The sequence below is a fragment of the Mustela nivalis genome (genome assembly GCF_964662115.1).
Source record: "Mustela nivalis genome assembly, chromosome: 6".
Classification (NCBI taxonomy): domain Eukaryota; kingdom Metazoa; phylum Chordata; class Mammalia; order Carnivora; family Mustelidae; genus Mustela; species Mustela nivalis.
The window spans coordinates 94,053,639-94,076,986 of NC_139025.1; the positions used below are offsets into that span (position 1 = coordinate 94,053,639).

Below are 23,348 nucleotides of genomic sequence, written 5' to 3' on the forward strand. Positions count from 1 at the left end.
AACCTTAAACACAAGGAAAAAATCTGAGCAGGGACATCATAGGGTACACACTGCAGGGACAATACACTTCAGAGTTGATTCAGCCAAGGAACTAAAAGGCAACCAATCAAACAATTCCACTAATATCAATATTGGAGAGGAGAGAGATCAGTAATCAGAGTTGCTACATACATTATTAAAAATGTCTAGTTTGGGGGTGCCTGGGTGGCTCAGTCAGTTAAGCATCTGTCTTCAGCTGAGGTCATGATTCCAGAGTTCTGGGATTGAGCACCCTGCTCAGTGGGGAGTTTGCTTTTCCCTTTCCCTCTGCTGCTCCCCCAGCTCATGCATTTTCTCTCTTTCTATCCCTCTCTCAAAAATAAATAAAACACTTTAAAAATAAATTAAATAATGTCCAGTTTTTTTTTAATTTTATCTATTTATTTTGACAGAAAGATCACAAGTAGGCAGAGAGGCAGGCAGAGAGAGAGAGGGAAGCAGGCTCCCTGCTGAGCAGAGAGCCTGATGTGGAGCCAGATCCCAGGACCCTGAGACTATGACCCAAGCTGAAGGCAGAGGCTTTAGCCCACTGAGCCACCCAGATGCCCCCCAAAATGTCCAGTTTTAACCAAAACTGATCAGACATATGAAGAAGCACACAATTATGTCCACTACATGAAATAAAAGCTTAACAGAAACTGCTTTTGTGGGGATTCCAATGTGCACTTAGCAGAAAAACAAACTTCAGAGTAACTATTATAAATATATCCTGAGAACTAAAGGAAAGCATGTCCAGAGAAGTAGAGGAAGGATGACAATATCTCACAAAGTAGAGGGTATCAAAACAGGTAGAAATTATTGTTTTTTAAAGTGGAGATTCTGAAATTGAAAAGTACAATAATTCACTCAAAAGTAGAAGTCACTAGAGGAGCTCACCATTTGATATGAGCAGTCAGAAGGACAAACCAGGGAACTTGAAGATACATCTGTAGCAATTATGCAATCTTTTTTTTTGAAAGTTTTTTTTTTAAATTTTTTGTTTTTTATTTTTTTATAAACATATAATATATTTTTATCTCCTGGGGTACAGGTCTGTGAATCGCCAGGTTTACACACTTCACAGCACTCACCATAGCACATACCCTCCCCAATGTCCATAACCCCGTAATTATACAATCTTAAGAACAGTTGTAAAACAGAAAATGAAGAAAAGTGAATAGAGTCTCAGAAGAATGACAGCACCATTAACTGCGCCAGTATATATGTAATAGGATAGTATATATGTAATAGTAAATTTTGGCTTCTAGATCGGACCATTAATCTGATCAAGATCTTATTAATTCAAATAGGGAGTGCAGGAAAAATAACAGGTTTAGGAAGTTAGGTAACTTACTTAGTTTTTACATGTTGGGTTTGAAATGTCTTCAAGATAACCAGGGAATGGTTCAGTAAAAAGTTGAAAATAAAAATTTACAGCTCAGAAATGAGGAACAGAAAGGAGAAAATGATATTACTGAGGGTAAGTATAAAAAACTTCTACCTTGAAGGCTGGGTGAGCAAAAGACATTACCCAGAACCCATAAATGTTGCCAGATCAGTGTCATCATTAGTGATGCTAAAACCTTTATCCTATTACTGAGTAAGAAGATAAGAGCTCATGCACTTGTTGAAATTTGGATCCTTCACTTTCTGATGCTGCTGAGTCTTCCAAAATAATTCTGAAGTCCACAGCTGCCCAAACTACTGCTACCTGATCCCAAAGCAAAGGAATGTAAAGCTTCTTCCTTTTTCTTGCCCTCCAATATCATATTAATGTCTCTCACTGATAGAACCTGATAGAAATAAGTTTGCAAGGGAGTTCAGGAAGTGTAATTTTCAGGCTTATAGCTATCTCCTATAGAGAGAGGACTATAGAAGAGCTAATAAGGGGCTGATAGTCAAAAGAGAAACATCCAGAATCATCTTTCCATTTGGTTGCTCAGCATCCATGCACATCATTCCACTTTTATTTAAACTTCCAATCAATGACAGTTACTTCAACCTAAAGATTCACTTATCCTACATACAAATTAAGACATTATCCCATTTTTCTCCAATAATAAATCTAAATATTCTCATAACTTACTATATCCATCTCAATGGAGTGTTGGGATCTCCTCTAGTTTAGTCATAATCTCACAGGAATATTCTGTAACCTAGAGACTAAATGGTAAAATTAATCACCAACATCTTGGCGAGGAAAAATTTAAAAAAAGGAATTTAATAAATACAATAAATACACAATTGTTATAATACACAACTCAGGAGGAACATATTTTAGTTACTGTAATCATCATTTTCCTACTAATGGGTCCTGAGACTCAGTTGTCCTTTGTTATTTTCTTTTACTTCCAATTGCTTTCTTCTTTTGTCTTCATCTAATATCTCCAATAATGAGGATTATTTACTTGGTGGAGTGAATTAAATTTAAAATTTTATTTGCTCATGCTCTTCTCGTTTACTTTTTTATTGAAATACAATAAACATATTATATTAGTTTCATATGTACAATATATTGATTCAGCAGTTCTATACATTACTCAGTGCATGTAGTCACCCCTAGTCACCATTAATGTTATCCCTCTGTACTGTTATTGGGAATGTAAATTGATGAAGCCATTGTGGAAAACATTTTCATTTGCTTTTATTACTTGATATGCAAATATTATGAGGCACCACAGAGAATCACTTGAATTTCATACATGATTTTCCTACCTCACTGAGTAACACTAATGCTAGTATACCTTGATAATTGGAATTAGTCTTCTGAGTTGGCTTAATAAGTTCTATGAAATCAGAGATATAAAGAGACTGAAATGGCTGGTGACTTTGATGTTCAGATCAATTTATTTTCTTGTTGGAAAGAGTTATTTATTGAAAGCATGTAAAAGAGGGGATGGGACACAAAGTTATGAATGTTATTAAATTTTTAATATAAAATCAATCTATTATAAAAGTATAGAATTTGAAGTTAGAGGGAGGATCTGATTCCCAGTCTAATACTTACAGTGGCAAGTTCATTAGATGAAAGAATTCTCAGTATTCTACTGATAATATATTAATAATGTGCTCTATTTTCATTGCTGTAAAGTTAAGAGAAAACACATGCAAAGTGCCTAACCCATGATAAGAACTCAATAAATATTTATTTAGAATCTCATTTATTTTATAAAAAACTGAAAATTACAACATATAAGAATAGGATTATATTGAATAGTTTTGTATTTGGATGCATGATTCAGGATATTTTATTGCAAATATATACTTGTGTAGGGAAGGATTACCATTTCCCAAAAATGTGACTTATGGTTGATACAAAATTAAATACCTCCTATCTTTGGATGATGATGGTAATGACAACAATGATGATGATGACTTTGATGATTGTAATGTTTCAGTTAAAAGGTTGATCGGGAACTCACTTGTTTGGTCTTTATTTTTCTTATTGCTTTCCTCATGTCTTTATTCCTGAATGTGTAGATGATTGGATTTAAAAGGGGAGTGAAAATTGTGTAAAACACAGAAAGGATCTTATCTATGGACACCCTGTTGAACGGCCATATATAGATAAAGATGCAAGGACCAAAGAACAGTACCACCACTGTAATGTGGGCTGAAAGAGTAGATAAAGCCTTGGAAGACCCGTTGGAGGAGCGATGCCGGACAGTAATCAGAATGATGCTATAGGAGATGAACAGAAAGATGAAACAGAACAAAGAAAGTAGTCCACTAAATGCAATGACTAATAATTCCAAGATATAAGTGTCAGTACAAGCAAGTCTGATGACCTGAGGCAGATCACAAAAAAAGCTATCCACAACATTGGGGCCACAGAATGGTAAAGTCACTGTGAACACCATTTGGCTCATAGTGTGCACAAAACCAGTGGTCCAGGACAGAAGTGCAAGTCCTATGCAAACACGGTGGCTCATGATAGTTTTGTAATGGAGGGGTTTGCAAATGGCAATGAATCTATCAATTGCCATGGCTACAAGCAACATCATCTCACTTCCACCTAAAAGGTGAAGGAAGAACATCTGAGCCATGCAACCTTCATAGGAGATAGCCTTATATTCACTAATTAGGTCACAGATCATTTTAGGAGTAGCAAAGGAGGCCAGGGACATATCAATGAAGGAGAGGTTGGCCAGTAAGAAGTACATGGGAGAGTGTAAGTGAGGATCCAGTTTTACCACAAAGATAATGATGAGGTTGCCTAATACAATGGCTATGTAGATAATGGAAAAAAACAAGAAAAAGCAAATCTGTAACTCACGAAACTCTACGAGGCCCAACAAAATAAACTCAGACACCATGGAGTGATTTTGTTTCTCCATTTGTTTGGCTGTTGGTATATGTTACCTAAAACAAAATCAAAATAGATTAAAATCAGTATATTAAAGTTGAGAGATGAAATATATATACACTTAACTTTGCTCCCTAAAATCCACTGAAATGTGCAAAAAGAATCAAAAGTTTTGAACAACATTGAATCCAAAATTTAAGAAAAAAAGAATAGACAGCATGTCTTAGCAAAGCTTATGAGAAATTTCTGCCATAAACTCAGACATTTGAAGAAAATTATAGTTGGCATTATTTAGCTCATATTTGCACTAATCCTGAGAAAAGTGAGTATCTGAGTTGGTGAAAGAATTTAGAAGTTTCTTCGCCACCTTTTTCAAGGATAAGGTATAGATTTGTTGGTCATCCATGGGCAAAGAAGAGGAGGACCCTTCCATTTTGAAATCTATTTCTGCACTGCCTATCAGTGAAGATGATACCAAAGTGATTTTCTAACTGAAAAATAGTACCAAGAAAAATGAAAGTAGATGGAATATAAAATATGGCAAATCTCAGAGTAAATTCTGTAGTGGCTGCTGAAAATCAGATGAGCAGTCATAATAAACACTGAGTTTTGGACAGTTGAATCTAGGGTTGGCCAAATTGAGGTGGCTGGCTTCTCATTTTCTTTTTCCATAAGGTGGAGAAAAGACTCAAATGTTTGGGTCTTCTCCCATGGGCTCTGACTTTACTTCTAAGCCTATATGAAGTTAGTAGATAGGAAGGTACAGTGCTCAGATATGGCATAAATGGATGCTTGCCGCTAGCTTCCTACTGCCTCGCTTAAGTTACATTCTTTGTCAAGTGTCTAAACATCCTAATGGATTTGGTATAACATCCATATTATTTGTAAGAGAGTATGATTGTAGAGTTCTGATAAACAAAGGAGGATCTGTAGGGAACAGATCCATGCACTTCTAGATGACTAAGGCAGACCCATGTGGAATGACATCCATTTAAGCATGAGTGATGCCAGCCAGAAATTTTCAAGTAAAGTATCAAGGAAGATAAGACAGATATCCACGAAGAGATAGTAGTAGCAAAACAAATTTTTTGAGACTTAAAAAAAAGTGATATCTGAAAAAAATGAAGAATTGGAAAAAAAAACACAAAAGAGTTTATATCTGAAGACTTCATTCATAGAAATAGATATAATATAGTTTTAAAATATTTTGAAATGTAAGAATTTGGAAAAGTATAAGAATAAAATAACTGAGATATTCATACCATTATTTAGAGTAAATAAATATTTGTATTTTCATCATTTTGCTTCACAGATTTAAATAAAACAAAAACTACTGGAATAGTGTATTTCACTTAACATCTTATTATTTTGAGTGTGGCTTGTAAAAATGAATATATGATATCATAACAAAATTCTGAGAAAGAAATTATTTTTACTGAAGAATTGCTATTCTAAAAATGGTGCAACCATCAGTTTGTTTTCTGTATTTGTAGGTTGGATTCTGCTTTTTGTTTCTTTATTCATTTGATTTGTTGTTGTTTTGATTTGTTTTTTAGATTCCACATATAAAAGAACCCACTAATGGTTGCCAGAAGGGATAGGGGTGGGAGGATGAGCAAAATGGGTAAAGGTGAGAGACACAGGATTCCAGTTTTGGAATGAATAAGACATGGGAGAACAAAAAGTAAAATTCAGGGCCTATAGTCAATGGTATTGTAATAGAGTTGAATGGTGAAAGATGGTAGCTACACTTGAGCTAAGCAGAGTATGACATATAGATTTGTGGAATCACTGTGTTGAATACCTGAAACTAATATACTGTCATGTTTCAAGGATACTCCAATTAAAAAAAAGAAAGTGCACTTTTTTTTTTTACTTTGCATAATACTCTCTAGCTCCCTCGATGTCATTGCAAATGGCAATATTTCATTCTTTTTGAGGACTGAGTAATGCATACATACACCATTTCCTCTTTATCTCTTCATCAGTCAGTGGACATTTGGGCTCTCCATAATTGGTTTATGTTGATAATGCTGGTATAAACATTGGGGTGCATGTACACCCTTGAATTCAAATTTTTGTATCCTTTGGGTAAATACCTTGTAGTACAATCACTGGATCCTATCGTAGGTCTATCTTTAACCTTTTGAGGATCTTCCATACCATTTTCCACAGTGGCTGCACCAGCTTGCATTCCTACCAACAATGTAGGTAGGTAGGAATGTAGCCAATTTCAATTTTCTCCTTATCACTCATCTTTAGGGAAATACATATCAAAACTACAATGAGATATCTCCTCACACCTGCCAGAATGGCTAAAATTAACAACATGAGAAACAAAAAATTGTGGCATGCCATTATATTTTGATTTCACTTTGCAACATTTTTAAAAAGAACCCTCAATTCTGTGATTTATAGTATAAGTTTTCACAGGGAAATGGCCAAATACTTATTGTACTAATAGCTTTAATAAGTAATATTTGGAAATCTCCTCCAAAGCCTGTCATTAATAGAATGATTTAAAATGGAAATCTATATGTGCTTATATGGAAAAATGTGTAAGATATGTTATTAAATTTTAAAATGTCATTATATTAAATATTTTAAATAGATTATTATCGCATTTTATGAAAAATTATGCACCCATATACAAATTCCAGAGAAATCTCAGAGAAATATAGATTCATTGAAGTATCAAGAGTGCTTACCTCTGGTCTATTAGATTTTAGTGTTAATGCAGAGTCTATTTTTTATAAGTCAGGTTCTGTAAAATTTAATGAAGTTGAATTATATCCTAGATAAATAACCAATGCTCCCCAAAATGTAGTTGATATTTAGCTAGGGATTTCAAATCAGAAAGTCATTTATGTTACATATAGCTGTAAAGAACTTGCAAAATAATCTGTAAATAACTTGCAGCTTGGGATAGTAACAGGCTATGCTGCCTCTACATTTAGAGTTGCAGCAGCACTAACGGTGATAGTATGGATTTGGCAATCTATTATAGACAGCCAGGACTGGAAATACATTCTGTGTCATATATCCACTGTGACAAAGCAACTCACCAAAAAAGGCAAGATGTCTTCTGTCCCCTTTTCCCACCAGCCTTTCCAAAAGTGTCCTCTGAGAATTTCCAGGACAATTCTTGAAAACAATAATGAGAGAGACAAATCTTCTGATTTTAAAATGTGTTAAATAGATAGAGTAATGAAATGATACTTTTCCTTACTAAGAATAGATAGAAAAATAAACAGATGTAAAACACCCAAGACTTTTTAGTAAAAGAGTCCTATATTAAAAATACTGTTTAGGATAAAGTTGCAGTTACTTGGGAATAAATAGGCTGGTGAGCTACACAGTGGTTAATAAAAATGAATTTAAATACTTAAGTATACAAATAATAGTTCAAACAATAAATAATAGAAATACATAAGTGAATATCATTCTTTGTTATATTTTATATATTGGCTTAGGATCATGACAAAGGCAGAAACCGCAGAAGTTAAGGTTTTATTAGATTTTATTCAGTGAAGATGAGCAAGCTCTCAAAAACATACTCAAAATTCTAAGAGGCAAAAGCTGAACTGGAGAAAAGTAGCCAAATATATATATGTCCTTAATATCAAATTCTTATACATTGATATGGAAAATTTCAAGAGACCTTTATAAAAATAAGCCAAGCTAAAATGCCAAATATTTAAGAAAATATATAAACAATGGTTGAATATATGAAAAAGAGAGTTTAATTTCAGTAAAAATATACGTTGAGGTCACATACATCAAAGTGTTTTAGTGTTGTATTTTGGATGTATAATTACATATCTGGTATATATTTTTCTATATTTCTTGATTTATCACAAATATTATGTATTAAACATGTTCTACATTTGAAATTTGAAATTTTTTAAGTAAATAATTTATTTAATGAAATGGAAACATAGAAAAATCTTTAACTTTTCTTCTCCATACCTTATTCTTGCTTTAGGAGTTGTAACTGAAAGTCATTGAGACTCAGGAGTTTTTCACATATCCCCACTTCTTCCATGTTCCTTTTGTGTGTCCCCATTCTAATGAAGGAGAACTCCCTTTTATTTTGAAACCACAGAAACAACATGACGGATTTGTCAATTAATGACCCTGGGAAAATCTTGCATCTTATAAATGAATTCCCTCAGCAATTAAAAGTCATACATTTGGCAAGCTAGATTATTCAGAATCTCTCATTAGTGTGTAGATTTTCCCCATAAAGAAGAGACAGAAAACTGAATGGGAGGAAATCAGAGAGAGAGTTAAACCATGAGAGACTCTGAATTCCCAGAAACAAATTTAGGATTACAGAAAGAAGGGCGTTAGGGAGGATGGGAAACTGGGTGATGGGTACTAAGGAGGGCACGTGCGGTGATAAGTCCTGGGTGTTGTTTGCAACTAATGAATTGTTGAACACTACATTAAAAACTAATGCTGTACTATACATTGGCTAATTGAACATTAAAAAAAAGAGAGACAGATAGAATGCATTATCAACCAAACAATATAACTATGTTTCTGTGAGCAGATGCAGACATAGAAACAGAGTGTCTCTTTAAAGTGTGTATAACTTTGAATTTTACAAAGCCCAGAGTAAGAAGAATTTAGAAACATGAGATAAACAGAAAACTTCTTATAAAACTCTGATGGTCACAAAAATCTCTTTCATTAATCTTATCATCTGAATAAAGGTGAAGAGAAGAGTACCATTTAATGGAAATAACTGGTTCCTAAGGGTCACATCTCTCTAATACCTTTCTAATTTTCTTCTATAATTAGTTCCTTTTGGATTTGTAAGCTTTGTTGATACTGCATTGTGCCAGAATACTTCATGGTTAAAATGAAAGCAATTTGCTGTTATTTGACCTCTTTCTTGTTAAGCAATAGCTGACTAGTTTCTTCTTTCTCACATTGGACTGCCTATGGTTATGATGTCAACAAATGGTCTATGGCCTATACAACCAACTACTTTATCTAATAATGCTATTATTTCAGTGAACAGCTTGGTCAGCAATATCTAAAACTACGTAATTTTTTTTTTGTCATCTCTGAATTGATTACTTCACCCATTGATTACTTCATATATTTGTAGCTCAGACACTAAGGAAAATAACATATTCATTAATGGGGTTTATGTATTATTTCCAGAACTGTTATAGTCATTCTTGTATATTTCCTATGGGCATAATCACACATTTGTCTTAGATATATTGTGGAGTAGAATTACTAGATCATGGGGTAGGCATGTCTTTTAAAAAGTGCCAGAGAGTTGCAATGTGGCTGTACTTCTTTACACTCCCTCTTGCGGTGTAGAGTTCAGGTTGTTCTACATACTTACAAGATTTTGGTATTATGAAGCCTTTTTAATTTTAGCAATTTTTTAAGATATATTGGAATCTTCATTGTGACTTAATTATTATTTCCTGATATTTCATGATGTAAGATATATTTTCATATGGTTATTTACTTTTTGAATATTTCCAGTTGTGAAGTATCTACTTACCCCTTTGTGTCCAAAGCATATGAGTACTTGCCAAGAGAGAGGGGCAAACCGAAAAATACTCTTAACCCTAGAGAACAAACTGATAGTCACCAGAGGAGAGGTGGGTGGGGGAATGGGTGAATTAGATGCTGGGGATGAAGGAGTGCACTTGCTGTGAAAAGCAATAGGTATTGTATGGAAGTGTTGAGTCACTACATTGTATGCCTGAAACTAATATGACACTGTATATCAACTAACTGGAATTTAAATAAAAACTTTAAAAAAAGAAAAGTTGACATAGCAGAGAAGACATTTCAAATATGTATTCCCAACAATGTTCTTATTTTGAAAATATACCAAAAAATACAATAATGTAAATTCATAATGTATGGTAGGGTTTCTCAGTCTTGTCATTATTGACATTTTAGGCTCAGTGATTCTCTTTTGTGGGAGACTGCCTTGAGCACTCTATGATATTTAGGTGCATTCCTGGCCTCTATCCATTACATGCCAATAGTTGTCCCCATATGGAACACTCCAAAATATCCTTAGATATTACCAAATCCCCCTCAGTTGAGAAGCACTGCTATATTCCATTTGAGTAATAATAAGTACAAACATAAATATATAAATATTAAATATAAAATTTAAATATAAAATTTTAAATATAAAATATTTAATAAAAATTGCAGGAAGAGTTAAGATAGCCAAGAGAAAAAAATAACCAAAAAAAAATATTCAAAAATACCTAGATGACAGAATTTTAAAGATTCTAAAAACAGGGTTTTTTTTTTTTTTTTTTGCTTTTTATTTCATGTATTTTATTTATTTATTTATTTATTTATTTATTTATTAGAATTGACATCTGAGGGCAGTGCAAAAGATGTGGGACAAAGGGATTAAGTGATCTCATGGGATTGGGTACATGGTTTGAAGAAACAAAAAGATATTCTCAGTTAATTCAGTACCACTGATTCCCATTTCTTTTCCAATGAAACTACTTCCAATTTTTCATCAACTTCCTAAAATGCAAATGTATTTGCCACTATTACCCAGTTGACTTGCACTTTATACATTTTTATGACTGTATGCATACTTTAGGATTTTAGCTTTACTTAGCTCCATGAACATAACTATTCCCACTCTAGAGACAGTATAGCTTTTTTTTCTTTTTATTTCTTTTCAGCATAACAGTATTCATTGTTATTGCACCACACCCAGTGTTCCATGCAATCCGTATGCTCTCTAATACCTACCACCTGGTTCCATGAACCTCCCACCCCCGACCCCTTCAAAACCCTCAGATTGTTTTTCAGAGTCCACAGTCTCTCATGGTTCACCTCCCATTCCAATTTCCCTCAACTCCCTTCTCCTCTCTAACTCCACTTGTCCTCCATGCTATTTGTTATGCTCCACAAATAAGTGAAACCATATGATAATTGATTCTTTCTGCTTGACTTATTTCACTCAGCATAATCTCTTCCAGTCCCGTCCATGTTGCTACAAAAGTTGGGTATTCATCCTTTCTGATGGAGGCATAATATTCCAAGTGTATATGAACCACATTTTCCTTATCCATTCGTCCATTGAAGGGCATCTTGATTCTTTTCACAGTTTGGCGACCCTGGCCATTGCTGCTATAAACATTGGGGTTCAGGTGGCCCTTCTTTTCACTACATCTGTATCCTTGGGATAAATACCCAGGGTGCAATTGCAGGGTCATAGGGAAGCTCTATTTTTAGTTTCTTAAGAAATCTCCACACTGTTCTCCAAAGTGGCTGCACCAACTTGCATTCCCACCAACAGTGGAAGAGGGTTCCCCTTTCTCCACATCCTCTCCAACACATGTTGTTTCCTGTATCACTAATTTTGGCCATTCTAAGTGGTGTAAGGTGGTATCTCAATGTGGTTTTAATTTGAATCTCCCTGATGGCTAGTGATGATGAACATTTTTTCATGTGTTTGGTAGCCATTTGTATGTCTTCATTGGAGAAGTGTCTGTTGATATCCTCTGCTCATTTTTGACATGATTGTCTGTTTTGTGTGTGTTGAGTTTGAGGGGTTCTTTATAGATCCTGGATATCAACCTTTTGTCTGTACTGTCATTTGCAAATATCTTCTCCCATTCCTTGGGTTGCCTCTTTGTTTTGTTGACTGTTTCCTTTGCTGTGCAGAAGCTTTTGATCTTGATGAAGTCCCAAAAGTTCATCTTCACTTTTGTTTCCTTTGTCTTTGGAGACATATCTTGAAAGAAGTTGCTGTGGCTGATATTGAAGAGATTACTGCCTATGTTCTCCTCTAGGATTCTGACGGATTCCTGTCTCATGTTAAGGTCTTTTATCCATTTCGAGTCTATCTTTGTGTACGGTGTAAGAGAATGGTCGATTTCATTCTTCTACATATAGCTGTCCAGTTTTCCCAGCACCATTTATTGAAGAGACTGCCTTTTTTGCAGTGTATATTTTTTCCTGTTTTGTCAAAGATTATTTGACCATAGACTTGAGGCTCCATATCTGGGCTCTCTACTCTGTTCCACTGGTCTATGTGTCTGTTCTAAAAAAAGGTTTTATTAAATAATCAGGAAATTATAGGAAAACATAAACTTGACAGAAAAAATAAAAGACATTAAAAAAGTCAAATGGGGAGGAGTCAGGATGGCAGAGAAGTAGCAGGCTGAGACTACTTCAGCTAGCAGGAGATCAGCTAGATAGCTTATCTAAAGATTGCAAACACCTACAAATCCATCGACAGATCGAAGAGAAGAAGAACAGCAATTCTAGAAACAGAAAAACAATGACTTCCTGAAAGGTAGGACTGGGGGAGAAATGAATCCAAAGCCATGGGAAGATAGACCCCGGGGGGTGGGGCGGGCTCCCGGCAAGCGGCGGAGCAACGAAGCACAAAATCGGGACATTTAAAAGTTTTTTCCGCTGAGGGACATCACTTCAGAGGCTAAACCAGGGTGAAGCCCACACGGGGTCAGCGTGGCCTCAGGTCCCGCATGGTCACAGAAAGTTCAGGGGTGTCTGAGTGTCACAGAGTTTACAGGTATTAGAAGGGGGAAGCTGGCTATAAAGACAGAGCTGACAGTGAGCTCACAGCTCAGGGTTACCTTGAACTGGTCACAGGCTTGGTGAGCTCGGAGCGTGGCCAGAGGTCAGGCAGACGGGAATTACTGGGCGCTCTTCTCTGAGGGCATACGGAGGAGTGGGGCCCCAGGCTCTTGGCTCCTCTGCGCCGGAGACCAGGAGGCTGCCATTTGTATTCCCGTCCCCCCCCCGCCAAACTCTACAGAAAGCGCTTAGGGAACAAAAATTCCTGAAAGCAAACCCGAGCGGATTACTCAGCCAGGCCCCTGGTAAGGGCGGTGCAATTCTGCCTGGGGAAAAAACACTTGAGAATCACTATAAAAGGCCCCTCCCCCAGAAGATCAACAAGAAATCAAGCCAACACCAAGTTCACCTACCAAGGAGTGCAGGTTCAATACAAGGAGAGAAGCAGAATTCCAGAGGAGGAGAAAACAAAGCACGGAACTCATGGCTTTCTCCCTATGATTCTTTAGTCTTGCAGTTAATTTATTTTTTTTTTTATTTTTCATTGTTTTTCTCTTCTTCTGCTAATTTTTTTTAACTTTGACACTTTTCTTTTTTAACGTTTTTTAACTAGTTTATCTAATATATGTATATATATATATATTTTTTTTCTTTTTATACTTTATTTGTTTTCTTTTTTAAATTCTTTTCTTTCTTTTTTTTTTTTTCTTTTATCTTTCTTTCTTTGTGAACCTCTTTTTATCCCCTTTCTCCCCCCTCACGATTTGGGATCTTTTCTGATTTGGTTAAAGCATATTTTCCTGGGGTTGTTGCCACCTTCATAGTATTTTACTTGCTCCTTCATATACGCTTATCGGGGAAAAAATGACAAGGTGGAAAAATTCACCAAAAAAACCCCCAAAAGAACAAGAGGCAATACCGAAGGCTAGGCTAGGGACCTAAACAATACAGACATTAATAATGTGTCAGATCGAGAGTTCAGAATGATGATTCTCAAGGTTCTAGCCAGGCTCGAAAAAGACATGGAAAATATTAGAGAAACCCTCTCAGGAGATATAAAAGCCCTTTCTGGAGATATAAAAGAACTAAAATCTAACCAAGTTGAAATTAAAAAAGCTATTAATGAGGTGCAATAAAAAATGGAGGCTCTCACTGCTAGGATCAATGAGGCAGAAGAAAGAATTAGTGATATAGAAGACCAAATGACAGAGAATAAAGAAGCTGAGCAAAAGAGGGACAAACAGCTACTGGACCACGAGGGGAGAATTCAAGAGATAAGTGACACCATAAGACAAAACAACATTAGAAAAATTGGGATTTCAGAAGAAGAAGAAAGAGAGATGGGAGCAGAAGGTATACTGGAGAGAATTATTGGGGAGAATTTCCCCAATATGGCAAAGGGAACAAGCATCAAAATTCAGGAGGTTCAGAGAAAGCCCCTCAAAATCAATAAGAATAGGCCCACACCCCGTCACCTAATAGTAAAATTTACAAGTCTTAGTGACAAAGAGAAAATCCTGAAAGCAGCCTGGGAAAAGAAGCCTATGACATACAATGGTAAAAATATTAAATGGGCAGCAGACTTCTCCACAGAGACCTGGCAGGCCAAAAAGAGCTGACATGATATATTCAGAGCACTAAACGAGAAAAACATGCAGCAAGAATACTATATCCAGCTAGGCTATTATTGAAAATAGAAGGAGAGATTTAAAGCTTCCAGGACAAATAAAACCTGAAAGAATTTGCAAACAACAAACCAGCTCTACAGGAAATATTGAAGGGGTCCTCTAAGCATTGAGGTCCTCTAAGCATGATCTACAAGTGGTAGATCAGAAAGGAACAGAGACCATATACAGTAACAGTCACCTTACAGGCAATACAATGACACTAAATTCATATCTCTCAATAGTTTCCCTGAATGTTAATGAGCTAAATGCCCCAATCAAAAGTCAAAGGTATCAGAATTGATAAAAAAACAAAACCCATCTATATGTTGCCTACAAGAAACTCATTTTAAGCCCGAAGACACCTCCAGATTTAAAGTGAGGGGGTGGAAAAGAATTTACCATGCTAATGGATATCAGAAGAAAGTAGGAGTGGCAATCCTTATATCAGTTCAATTAGATTTTAAGCCAAAGACTATAATAAGAGATGAGGAATGACACTATACCATACTCAAAGGGTCTGTCTAACAAGAAGATCTAACAATTTTAAATGTCTATTCCCCCATCTATATGTTGCCTATAAGAAACTCATTTTAAGCCCAAATACACCTCCAGATTTAAAGTGAGGGGGTGGAAAAGAATTTACCATGCTAATGGACATCAGAAGAAAGTAGGAGTGGCAATCCTTATATCAGATCAATTAGATTTTAAGCCAAAGACTGTAATAAGAGATGAGGAAGGACACTATATCATACTCAAAGGGTCTGTCCAACAAGAAGATCTAACAATTTTAAATGCCTATTCCCCCAACGTGGAAGCACCCAACTATATAAACCAATTAATAACAAAATCAAAGAAACACATGAACAATAATATAATAATAGTAGGGGACTTTAACACTCCCCTCACTGAAATGGACAGATCATCCAAGCAAAAAATCAACAAGGAAATAAAGGTATTAAATGACATACTGGACCAGATGGACATCACGGATATATTCAGAACATTTCCTCCCGAAGCAACAGAATACACATTCTTCTCTAGTGCACATGGAACATTCTCCAGAATAGATCACATCCTTGGTCCTAAATCAGGACTCAACCAGTAACAAAAGATTGGGATCATTCCCTGCATATTTTCAGACCACAATGGTCTGAGGCTAGAACTCAAACACAAGAGGAAGTTTGGAAAGAACCCAAATACATGGAGACTAAACAGCATCCTTCTAAAGAATGAATTGGTCAACAGGAAATTAATGAAGAATTTTAAAAAATCATGGAAACAAATGATAATGAAAACACAATGGTTCAAAATCTGTGGGACACAACAAAGGCAGTCCTGAGAGGAAAATATATAGTGGTACAAGCCTTTCTCAAGAAACAAGAGAGGTCTCAGGTATACAATCTAACCCTACACCTAATGGAGCTGGAGAAAGAACAAGAAAGAAACCCTAAACCCAGCAGGATAAGAGAAATCATAAAGATCAGAGCAGAAATCAATGAAATGGAAACCAAAAAAACAATAGAACAAATCAATGAAACTAGGAGCTGGTTCTTTGAAAGAATTAATAAAATTGATAAACCCCTGGCCAGACTTATCAAAAAGAAAAGAGAAAGGACCCTAATAAATAAAATCATGAATGAAAGAGGAGAGATCACAACTAACACCAACGAAATACAAACAATTAGAAGAACATACTTTGAGCAACTCTACGCCAACAAATTTGACAATCTGGAAGAAATGGATGCATTCCTAGAAACATATAAACTACCACAATTGAACCAGGAAGAAATAGAAAGCCTGAACAGACCCATAAGCAGTAAGGAGACTGAAACAGTCACTAAAAATCTCCAAACAAGCAAAAGCCCAGGGCCAGACGGCTTCCCAGGGGAATTCTACCAAACATTTAAAGAAATAATTCCTATTCTCCTGAAACTGTTCCAAAAAATAGAAATGAAAGGAAAACTTCCAAACTGATTTTTTGAGGCCAGCATCACCTTGATCCCAAAACCAGACAAGGATCCCATCAAAAAAGAGAGCTATAGACCAATATCCTTGATGAACACAGATACGAAAATTCTCACCAAAATACTAGCCAATATGATTCAACAGTACATTAAAAGGATTATTCAACATGACCAAGTGGGATTTATTCCAAGCCTGCAAGTTTGGTTCAACATCTACAAATCAATCAATGTGATACAACACATCAATAAAAGAAAGAACAAGAACCATATGATACTCTCAATAGATGCTGAAAAAGCATTTGACAAAGTACAGCATCCCTTCCTGATCAAAACTCTTCAAAGTGTAGGAATAGAAAGCACATACCTCAATATTATCAAAGCCATTTATGAAAAACCAACCACAAATATCATTCTCAATGGAGAAAACCTGAAAGCTTTTCCACTAAGGTCAGGAACATGGTAGGGATGTCCATTATCACCACTGCTATTCAACATAGTACTAGAAGTCCTAGCCTCAGCAATCAGACAACAAAAGGAAATTAAAGGCATCCAGATCGGCAAAGTAGAAGTCAAACTATCATTCTTCGTAGATGATATGATACTATATATGGAAAACCCAAAGACTCCACTCTAAAACTAGAACTTGTACAGGAATTCAGTAAAGTGTCAGGATATAAATCAATGCACAGAAATCAGTTGCATTTCTGTACACCAACAACAAGACAGAAGAAAGAGAAATTAAGGAGTCAATTCCATTTATAATTGCACCCAAAACCATAAGATACCTAGGAATAAACCTAACCAAAGAGGCTAAGAATCTCCACTCAGAAAACTATAAAGTACTCATGAAAGAAATTGAGGAAGACACAAAGAAATGGAAAAATGTTCCATGCTCCTGGATTGGAAGCATAAATATTGTGAAAATGTCTACCTAAAGCAATCTACACATTTAATGCAATTCCACCAAGTACCATCCATCGTTGTCAAAGAAATGGAATAAATAATCCTGAAATTTATATGGAACTAGAAAAGACCTCGAATAGCCAAAGCAATATTGAAAAAGAAAGCCAAAGTTGGTGACATCCCAATTCCGGACTTCAAGCTCTATTACAAAGCTATCATCATCAAGACAGCATGGTACTGGCACAAAAACAGACACATAGATCAATGGAACAGAATAGAAAGCCCAGAAATAGTCCCCCAACTCTATGGTCAACTAATCTTCGACAAAGCAGGAAAGAATGTCCAATGGAAAAAAGACAGCCTCTTCAATAAATGGTGCTGGGAAAATTGGACAGCCACATGCAGAATAATGAAATTGGACCATTTCCTTACACCACACACGAAAATAGACTCTAAAGGGATGAAGGACCTCAATGTGAGAAAGGAATCCTTCAAAATCCTTGAGGAGAACACAGGCAGCAACCTCTTTGACCTCAGCCAAAGCAATGTCTTCCTAGGAACATCGCCAAAGGCAAGGGAAGCAAGGGCAAAAATGAACTATTGGGATTTCATCAAGATCAAAAGCTTTTGCACAGTAAAGGAAACAGTTAACAACACCAAAAGACAACTAACAGAATGGGAAAAGATATTTTCAAATGACATATCAGATAAAGGGCTAGTGTCCAAAATCTATAAAGAACTTAGCAAACTCATAACTCAAAGAACAAATAATCCAATATAGAAATGGGCAGAGGAAATGAACAGACATTTCTGCAAAGAAGACATCCAAATGACCAACAGACACATGAAAAAGTGCTCCACATCATTAGGCATCAGGGAAATACAAATCAAAACCACAATGAGATATCACCTCACACCAGTCAGATTGGCTAAAATTAACAAGTCAGGAAATGACAGATGCTGGCGAGGATGCGGAGAAAGGGGAACCCTCCTCCACTGTTGGTGGGAATGCAAGCTGGTGCAACCACTCTGGAAAACAGCATGGAGGTTCCTCAAAGTGTTGAAAATAGAATTGCCCTATGACCCAGCAATTGCACTATTGGGTATTTACCCTAAAGATACAAAGGTAGTGATCCGAAGGGGCACATGCACCCGAATGTTTATAGCAGGAATGTCCACAATAGCCAAACTATGGAAAGAACCTAGATGTCCATCAACAGATGAATGGATAAAGAAGAAGTGGTATATATACACAATGGAATACTATGCAGCCATCAAAAGAAATGAAATCTTACCATTTGCGACAATGTGGATGGAACTAGAGCGTATCATGCTTAGCGAAATAAGTCAAGCAGAGAAAGACAACTATCATATCTCCCTGATATGAGGAAGTGGTGATGCAACATTGGGGCTTAAGTGGGTATGAGAAGAATACATGAAACAAGATGGGATTGGGAGGGAGAAAAACCCTAAGTGACTCTTAATCTCACAAAACAAACTGAGGGTTGCTGGGGGAAGAGGGCTTGGGAGAAGGGGGGTGGGGTTATGGACACTGGGGAGGGTATGTGCTTTGGTGAGTGCTGTGAAGTGTGTAAACCTGTTTATAAAAAATAAAAAATTTAAAAAAATGTACTGCAACTTAAAAAAAAAAGTGTTAAACACGTTCTTAGAAAAAAAACAAGTCAAATGGAATTTTAAAATATAGAAATTGAGAGATTCCATTGCAAAGACAAAAGAATATCAACAACAAAAATCCCTAGATATAAAACAGAAATCATTTAAACTAAAGCTTAAGCAAAAACCAAAAAAAATTGCGGAAAAAATGAACAGAATTTCAGTGACCTATAAAAATATCAAATGATCTTTGGTGAGTGCTGTGAAGTATGTAAACCTGGCGATTCACAGACCTGTACCCCTGGGGATAAAAATACATTATATGTTTTTTAAAAAATTTTAAAAAATAATAAATTTTTAAAAATCAAATGATCTAAAAAAAAATCAAATGATCCAATGCATGTGCTCCTAGATTCAAAGGTGACAGAACAAAAACATTTGAAAAATAATGTTTAAAAATAATTCTGATGGAAAGTGCAAATTCACAGAACAAAATTATGTTTGGGTATGTCAGGAAAAAAGAAAGAAAATTAAGACACACAATAAATGCTGAAAATGAGGAATTTATAAGGTCTTAAAATTTGTTAAAGGAAAAAAAATACATTATATACAGAAGAACAAGAAATTAACAATTCTATACTTCTTTTCCAGAAACTATGCATACTCTCTTTACAATATGAAAAAAATAAAACCCTTTCATGAGCTTAGAGGTGAAAGAAAAACATTTTACACAAATAAAAGATTTTTTTCATGGCCATCAGAAATGTTCAATGAAGCTGTAATGATAATTTACTACATTTATAATATATACAAATAAATGTATGACATGACAATATAGTACAGGGATAAGAGGGTAAAGAAGTTCAGTATGTTATATGTGAGATGGTATATTATTAAAGGTACTAGAATGTGATCATTTAAGTAAAGTAAATTTAAATAGAGTAAATTTCAGGCAAGTAAATTGGGTGCAGGTAATTGGAAACTAAAACCATTTACATTTCAAGCATTCAGTCATGTACACCTTTATGGGAATTAGAGGAAGATTAAGACAAATCATGTAGAAACCACACAAAACAGATGTGGTACTATGGCAAGGGATTGGAATGCTAAGATTTTTGTCAGATGCTTTAGGGATTCCTGAGCCAGCTATTGGGGGTAATGAAATAAAATGACATGGAAACATCCAAGCAGAGAAAAAGTGGACATACTTCTCTCTTACTTCTCCAAAGCCTTTAGTCTGAACACTGGGTACTTAACTCAGTGTCCATAGGGAGAAATCATCTGATGATAATATAAAGTGGATTTCTCTGAAGACAAGGTCCTGCACAGAAGCAGCAAATGGATTATACTGGACTCCTTCCAGAAGCCCCATTGGTCTAAAAATGGGAATTCAATGGAACTGACACCTATTCATCATTAGGATTTGCTAGTTCTCATTAGCAAGCCTTCTTGCTCAACTCTAGAACCCAGGAGTTATCTCTTATTGCACTACCTTGAGGCACTGACAATGACTGAAACATTCCAATGTTTTATTTTTAAATTTTTTTTTTATAATTTCATGAAATTTTTATTTTTCTCCTTACAAGTTAGAAAATAATTACAAGAAATAATAGTAGGAAAGCACTACATCTTTTTCTTCTTTCTATTTAACTGTAATTTTATCAGTAAGAGACTGATAGATCCATGTATTTGTAGGACATGGTAAAGGACATGCTAGCAATTTTAAGTCTTTTCTATCCTTCACTTTCTTCATTACAATGGGTAAATAGAAATATTTGTCATAAACCCCATAAAACTTTTATCATAAACGATATATCAAGGCCTTCAGATAAAAACTCATTTGAGCTTGTGCAAATTTGTGATAGTAATTACCATCAGAGTATTCATTTATCTGTTCAAGATTATATACTTGTTTTTTTTTAACATTTTAAAAGAAAAAAATGTTTAAAACTCACAGAACGAAATGAGGTTTGAATGCTTCATGAAAAAAACCACCTCAAGACATACAATAAATGCTGAAATTGAGCAATTTATAAAATCTTAATATCTGTCAGAGGAGAAAAAGATATATACAGAAGAACAAGATATTGACAACTCTAGTTTCAGAAACTATGCCCACTGTTTTTAAAATATGAAAAGAGAAAAAAAAAAACAACCTCAAAGTAGAATTCTATACCAAAATTATCTTCTCAAACTTAAAGGTGAAAAAAAGACATTTTTGAGTGAACAACAGATTAAATATTTCATGGCCATCACAGATGTTAAACGAAGCTTAATGACTACCACAATTATAATATGTGCAAATAGAAGTATGACACGGCAATATAGTATAAGGGAGGTTAGAGGGTAGAGAAGTTCAGTATAGGTGAAACGGTATAATATTATTTAAAGGTACTAAAATGTGAATTTTAAATTGCATAATATAAAGTCTAGAAGAACCAAGAAAAAGAGGAAGTGGGACTGGAATGACAGAATAACAGAATCAAAGAAGGAGAAAGGAAGGAGAGGAAGAAGGAAGAAAGGGAGGAGAGGAGGAGGGAACGAACAAAAGAAGAAAAAAAAAGAAAGAAAAAGTAGTTTGCTAAAATAACCATATATGTCTAATGGCTACTAATATGGACATATTCCAGGTTTAAACTATATGGCCCTTTCCTGATCAAATCAAAACATGCTCTTTGGTTATTGATGTAGTTTCCATAATGAAGGCTGTTGTTCTTCATAAATCAGCCACAGTAAATCCTGAAGACAGTCAAACTCTGATGAAGATGGTAAGGGGAGATCAGCATGATGGATTCTGTCAAATGCCCCTCACTTTGTATTGCAGAAGTAATTAGGCTCATGGCTCAATGATACCTTTAGTTGTTGATAGTCACTTAAGCCAGGGAATCTTGCTGTACGGGTAAGTAAATTGGCCATAGGTAATTAGAAACTAAAACCACTCTCATTTCAAGCATTCAGTCATGAGCACATTTATGGGAACTTAGAGAAATATTAAAACAAGTCATGTAGAAACCACCCAAGAAAGACATGGTACTGAGGCAGGAGATTGGAATGCTAAGATTTTTGTCAGATGCTTTAGGGATTCCTGAGCCAACTATTGGAGATGAAATAAAATGGCATGGAAACATCCAAGCAGAGAAAAAGTGGACCTACTTCTGTCTCACCCACCAAAGCCATTAGTCTGAACACTGTGGACTTAACTCAGTGTTCTTAGGAAGGCTGTCAACAGACAATTTTAGGCAGATTTCCCTGAAGACAAGATTTCTCTGAAAATCTGAAGGCAGATTTCTCTGCACAGAAACAACAAATGGATCATACTGGACTCCTTCCACAAGTCCCAATGGTCTAAAAATGGGAATTCAATGGAACTGACACCAATTCAGCTCTAGGATTTGCTAATCCTCTTGTTAGCAAGCCTACTTGCTCAACTCTAGACACCAGCAGTTACCTCTTATGACTGAAACAACCCAACCTCTAGATCAAAAAAGCCCTCATAGCAATGGAATGCCTAGAAGACCACCACCCACAAGTCCCCTTCCCTGGACATGATCAGGGACTAAAAACACATACCAATCCCCACCTGTGATCATGTTCTCCTTGCCTGCTGTCTTGCAGGTAGTTTCCTAAACCTCTCCTAGAAAACTCTAGGTGTCCATCTTGCCAGCAGAGAGGTCTTTTGTAAGGCTTGAGCCACCTCACCCAGCTACAGGCACCAGAACTAAATTTTTCCCTCTTTTCCAAATCCTTGTCTCCAGTTACTGGCTTCTTTTGCCATGAGTTTATCTGGATTTGTTTGGCAAGTTTTGGCAAACCCAGCCAGGAGCTATACTCTCAATTTGTGACGCCCCCTCGGAGTTCCCTGGGACAGAGCATGCCAGTGCTCACCCACTCATTCCCTGAGTTAAGGACTGTGATACATGGTTCCATAATAACCTTACAGAAGAAGCCACCAGGAACAAAATAAAAGTTTTATAATATTGGAGAGTCTATCAGTGTGTTTTGTGCAGAGAAATTCCTCTGATCAAGAAAGGCACTTGACTGTTACTAATATACAAAAAGAATTGAACAAACATTGGATTACAAGGCTGTATCACATTTATTTTTTTATTTTTTAAGATTTTACTTATCTATTTAGAGAGAGAGAGAGAGAAGTTGGGGGAGGGCAGAATGAGAGAAAGAACCTAAAGCCGACATCTGCTCTGAGTGTGGAGCTGGTCAGCAGAGATCAATCCCACTACCCAAGACCATTACCAGAGCCAGAGTCAAGAGGCAAAATCAAGAGTCGGCCCTCAACTGACTGAGCCACCCACGCAC

General features: G+C 35.7%; 1 protein-coding gene across 1 annotated transcript; it reads right to left on the reverse strand.

The window, feature by feature from the left end:
* Positions 1-3,416: 3,416 nt before the first annotated feature.
* On the reverse strand, positions 3,417-4,355 carry LOC309867740 (olfactory receptor 4K13-like; the record flags this gene model as incomplete). The annotated part of the gene is made up of 1 exon (XM_082736811.1): positions 3,417-4,355. The coding sequence occupies one exon, from the start codon at positions 4,353-4,355 to the stop codon at positions 3,417-3,419; it is 939 nt and encodes a 312-aa protein (XP_082592937.1).
* Positions 4,356-23,348: the final 18,993 nt, after the last annotated feature.